The 6,000-nt window shown below is 37.4% G+C and overlaps 1 protein-coding gene across 1 annotated transcript in view; it reads right to left on the bottom strand.

Moving 5' to 3' along the window:
• Positions 1-1,001: 1,001 nt before the first annotated feature.
• Positions 1,002-6,000, bottom strand: part of TPD52 (tumor protein D52) — a 77,670-nt gene continuing 72,671 nt past the window's right edge. Inside the window, exon 7 of the mRNA XM_060775527.2 lies at positions 1,002-3,048. Within this exon, the coding sequence (XP_060631510.1) occupies positions 2,898-3,048 (151 nt within the window). The 3' untranslated portion in view covers positions 1,002-2,897. The remainder of the gene's footprint in view (positions 3,049-6,000) is intronic.

Here is a 6,000-nt window from a genome sequence, read left to right as displayed (position 1 = left end):
CTGTGAAATGCCCTAAATGATTTTATGGGTTGGTATAGAACAGGTCTTCTGAGGTTTTTTTCCAGGCAACATGGTCCAAAATAATTCAGAACGTTAAAAAAGCAATGTCTGTACTAACTGCAGATGGTTGTGGTACTTTCAGATCATTTCGAAAGCAACATTTCAATATGAACTTGCTCAAGTTACAGTATTTCATTGCATAATAGTCGCATCCCCTTTTCTGAAAAAAGGGGAGGTACAACTGTTACGCGAAGGGAGAAAAGGCTTTTTTTTTGTTCCAAAAGAATAACTTTGTAATAAAATTATGTAGAAAACAACTTGAGGAGTGAGTGTGTGTGTGCATGCATAGAGAAGTGGATATTTGGGTAGGCAAATGGATGGGTAAATGGGCTAGTAAGATAAGTGGGTGGATGGGTGGGTCTTTGAGTATGCAGGCAAATTGGCGTTTACATTAGGGAGGCTGCCTAAATCTAGGGTGTGATTATTATGTGAGTAATCCTTAAATATCAAAACTGCGATTTGATAGGGGGATAGGAGCCCCCGGTGGCACATGGGTTAAAGCTCTGTGCCGGCAGGATTGAAGACCGACAGGTCGCAGGTTCAAATCCAGGGAGAGGCAGATGAGCTCCCTCTATCAGCTCCAGCTCCTCATGCGGGGACATGAGAGAAGCCTCCCACAAGGATGATAAAAACATCAAATCATCCAGGCGTCCCCTGGGCAACGTCCTTGCAGATGGCCAATTCTCTCACAACAGGAGCGACTCCTGACACGACAAAAAAAAAAATCAAAACTGGGATCCAAAAACGGGGGTGTGACTATGATATGATGGTGACTACTATGCGAAGAAATACAGTAGGTGATTTTTTTTACTATACGGACATATATTTTAATTACCCACTATAGTAGAGAGTCTATATGAAATACACTCTGACATGAAAGATTTTGACACAAACTGGTAGCATCACTGGACCAAGGGAAAAAAAACAATCGTAACACCAACGAAAGAACTTAGTTTATTTTTCAAATGCATCCTATTTTTATCAGGTACAATATATTGGTTCTGTAAGGAGGCAAGAATGGATCAAAATAATTACTTATAATTCAATACGCAACTGGAATCAGTTCACATTCTGCAATATCAACATTCTGCATTTCACAAAAAAAGTCCAGAGAACAGACAATATTGTCAGCAATTTTCAGCAAAAGCAAACTTTTTATCTACGTATGCATAGTTATGCTTTGTTTCGGATATCAAGCCAAAACAAAAACAAAAACCAAGTCTTTGATACAATTTCAAGATGTCTGTTTTTATTTCTATTTGTAATATTCACTGCTTTCTCAAAACTAAGTATCCATTTAGATGGTTGTACTTGAGTCTTACCAGAGGCTATCATTCGGGGGGGGGGGGGGAATCATGTTTAATCTCTATTAATAAATAACGCTGAGATAAGAGCTCAGTTTAAAGTAGGCAAACTTTACAGTCCTACCTCTATTATTATTTTTTTCAGAGCTTAAGTCAGAATCACCCTTAAAAACTGGTTGGCTTACATCTACATTGTTTCATTGAAATCTGTTTGCTTTCCCCTTACTCACAATGCAGTGGAGCCCACGGTGGCACATTGGATTAAACCCTTCTGCTGACACACAACTGCTGACCGAAAGGTTGGAGGTTTGAATCCAGGGAACAGGGTGAGCTCCCATTTGTCAACTCCAGCTTCTCATGTGGGGACATGAGAGAAGCTTCTCACAGGATGGTAAAACATCAGAGTGTCCCCTGGGCAATGTCCTTGCAGATGGCCAATTCTCTCTCACCAGAAGCGGCTTGCATTTTCTCAAGTCGCTCCTAACATGAAAAAATCTCATGATGCAAGTCTACTGAAGATTTAACACTAGACTTATATCTAATAGAGGACTTAGAAGAACTGATGTATAGATTTGGCTATGCTTTGAGACTGACTTATACGTAACCAAAGGATAAACATGATTCAGCATGATTATGTGCATATGACATAAGATCTAGCATGAACATAACCAGGGCACATCTCACTGTAATGAATGGAAGTGTGCTGGCACAACTCCTTCAAAACCAGCATATATTAAATGTTTTAGTATCTTCTCTTCTATTTTGTTATTCACACTCTTAAGAAAACAATGTTTTATTGTGTGGTAATATGTGGGGCCAAATCTGGAACATCCAAGTAAACTCTGGAAAAATTACTTTTGAAAGTTGTCATCTAGAAAGTAACTTTTCCCAGCTGTGTTCTAACATACCTACAATTAACTCCTGAAAACATCCTTCAACAACTATCAATATATGTCCTGATTGATGGTGCTTATAACAGCCAAAATGGAGGTGATCTTTAACAGGAAATCAGTGAAGGAATTTGAAAAACATGTTCTGGATTAAAGACTTTTATTTTCTTCAAAACAAATGTCGTCAGAATGCCTGTGTTTTCAGTAGTGTGAATAACATAATGTATACTTTGGGATTTGGTGTCTAGCTTCTGTGTTTTCAGATACCACCCTGAAAGCTCAAATGATTAACACATTTGCACTATAAGTTACACCTTTCTCAGAATATTACCAGGCAATACATGCTGTCAATATTTCATAGTAATATTTCAATTCAGTTTGGAAAAGTGTACTGTCCTTTGGAATATAAAATCAAAATAACATAAATTCCTAATAGGAGTAGAAATAGGTATCACATACCCTAATAAAAGTGGGATTACAGAACCAAATTTGCATCCGTTAGACAGTAATGGTTTGATAATACAGTATCTTTTATATTTAGAGTGAGCATGGTATACAAATCAAATAAACTATCTATTCTGTTAAAAAGTAACCACAAATGAATATATACAGGACTGCATTTTTGTAATTATCTATGGCTTTGCTATTTTTGTCTATTTTCTTTGCCTTCCACAAGTCCCAAGAGTACTGCGTCGGCTTCCAGTAAAGTTGTGTCTGTTTTTGCTCCCAAGAATCTAGAGGAGAGTTCAAGGTCAATAAGTCTCAGGCGCACTTTGGATCCCTTTTGATATTTCCTGGTGAGGAAAAAAAAAAGCAAAATGTTAAGCACTGAATATGCTTCCATCTTCCTGGCATTTGAAATCTGGCAGTAGGGAATCTACAGCTATAGGATTTCCTTTGTGATTTTCCAAGAGCCATTCTGAATAAGAAGTCCACTTTTGCACATACATTTACAGACATTTGGCAATAGTAGACTTTCCAGTAAATGCTTTCCCACACAATATACTGCCATTTCACGTAGTTACTAACATCCACTCTTGGTTTCTAAGAATATACTTCTAGTTTCACGAACTTGTTTCATGGGAAATACATTCACCCTTGGTCTTCAAAGATGAAATCAGAGATGCAAACCTATTTGGGACAAGCAACTTGGATAGTTCTTTCTAAAATTATGATTAAGCCCCAATTTGGGTTCACCAGTTCAAATTGGAAGATACCAGTTGCCACTGCACACGTCTTCCAACAGGCCCACTTTAAAGGCCAAGATATCAGTGTTATTTTTAAAAAAGCAGAAATGTATAAAGATCAGAGATATTTGTAATTAGTATTAATACATAGGTAGATGGAAATATTTCATGCTAAAAGGAAATAAGACTCTAAAATTAGTCTGTATTTTTCATTTATAGAGCAAAACCTGTAGAAAACATGGCTAAGTCCCACCATATTGGAAGACAAAGGAAGAGAGACAAGGAATGAGAATAAAGGGGAATGTCATAGAGGGAGAAAGGAAATATGAGGCTCCTAAAAGTAGGAGTTCCTGGCATTGTCATGACTATGCTATTTTATGTCCTCTCCTTTTCATTAGCTCCTTGAAGGAGCTGGGAGTGGTGACGGCCGACAGGGAGCTCTGGCGTGGGCTGGTCCAAGAGGTCACGAAGAGTCGGAGACGACTGAACGAATGAACAACCTTTCATTAGGGCACTCACTTAATGCAACAAAACAGTGTGAGAAGGTGAATATTATTCAAAGTACCAATATAGATAATTACCTTATAAATCAATGTATCAAAAGTTCAATAAAAAAATTTAGAATTGGAAGAAAATAACATCTGTAATATTTTTATTTTTTGATTAAACCAATGCATTATAGCCAAAGCCACCTCAAAAATGAACAAATGCATGCACCTATAGCTTTCGTATCTCACCAATGACATTGAGATAAACTGATGAATTATGTCCATCAAAATTGCTTCCTTGTCTTTTCTTTCTTTTTACAAGGAATAGTAGTCCAATCTGCTATACAATCTGCACAAACTACTAAAGTAATATCACGCTTATTGTCTGAACAGAGGAAGGTCTCCTAATCACATGGACAGTTGTATGATTGTGTGTATGAATGTATGTGTATATGTGTGCAAAACATTATGAACTGTAGAATCCAGAAGGTGAGATTATGTGTTTTTTTTAAGTTTACTGCTTATTTTCTTTTTTCTGCATAAAGGCAGCTCCTCAGTTACAAATATCCGACTTACAAACAACTCACAGTTACAGGGGTGAGACAGCAGGAAGTGAGAGAAATCTACCCCTCAGAAGAGAAATTCACTCCTGAAAGGGTTATCATGGAAAAAAGGTGTCTTCACTAAAGCTTTAGCACCAATCCTTGTTTCCACAGGAAGCCATTTTTTTTCAAAACTTAAAAAATGTACCTGTTCTGATTTACAAACAAATTCATCTTAGGATCAAATCTACAGAACTGGTATTGTTCGTAACTTGGGGACTGTCTGTATGCCTTTGTGACACACACACACCCCCTTTCAAATCAAAGATGAAATCTGTAACCTTTTCATTATGGCACAATGCTAGAGAACCTGACAATTGAAATTCAGAATAGATATCTCCTGTCATCAAGAAACTTGTATCACATACAATTATGTCATAATATAAGAGTCTATGCCAGACACTTTTCAAGGCAGTAGTATAGGATTTATCACCTAATTTGAAGTAAAACGTCATTTCTAGAGAACCGTGACAGGCGATGCTTTTTTCCCTTCCAGACTGTCTTGAGAACAAACATGTTTATGAATAACATCTAAATAATTCTTCCTAGCCCTCACAATCATGTTTCTTATACTTCTTGGATATGACTTTTAAGCAAAAGGAATTTAAAAACACAGGGAAAGTCACAGATAAGCACATACATTATGAGCACTGAGTTGCCTCATGACAGACATTGTACAGAAATATATACACTGTAGTAGTGTACAAAGTATTGTTTTATTTTATTCACTAGTTTCCTGATTTTCTCTCAATAAGACAACTCAAAGCAGCTTAAAATATATTTTAAAAAGAACAGGAACAAAAGCTGTGAATATAAATATTATTTAAAATACAAATAAACAATTTATAAAATTAAAAACATTGAAATGCATTAAAAGACTATGTCCATCTCGTAAAACCGCACAACACACCATTAAAAGCCCACCACAGTCAGTTTCTAAAAGCTGACCAGAAAGGGAGCTCTAAATCCTGGGAGTAGTTGCCAAAAGGCTTCTCCACAAAATCTTAGCACTCTATTGAGCTTATAATGTGCTGTGAATTTGTGTAATGTGAATAAATAGAGGGGTAAAACTGCATATCCCCACATTCTTTCTGCCCTAGCCAGCATGATTAATGGCCAGGGATGATATGAACTAGACTGACACAGGAAGAGCTAAAGGATAAGGTAAGGTAAAGGTTTCCCCTGGCATTAAGTCTAGTCATGTCTGACTCTGGAGGGTGGTACTCATCTCCATTTTTAAGCCAAAGAGCCAGTGTTGTCTGTAGACACCTCCAAGGTAACGTATCCAGTATGACCGCATGGAGCGCCGTTATCTTTCCGCAGAAGCGGTGCCTATTGCTCTACTCACATTTGTATGTTTTCGAACTGCTAGGTTGGCAGAAACCGGGCCCAACCAAGGGAGCTCACTCTGTCCTCGGATTTGAACTGCCAACCTTTCAATCAAGTTTGGTCTAACTTACTGTGCCACC

The sequence above is a fragment of the Anolis sagrei genome, chromosome 4, assembly GCF_037176765.1.
Source record: "Anolis sagrei isolate rAnoSag1 chromosome 4, rAnoSag1.mat, whole genome shotgun sequence".
In the NCBI taxonomy this organism is placed as follows: Eukaryota; Metazoa; Chordata; class Lepidosauria; order Squamata; family Dactyloidae; genus Anolis; species Anolis sagrei.
This window is presented reverse-complemented; position numbering and strand designations above follow the sequence as displayed.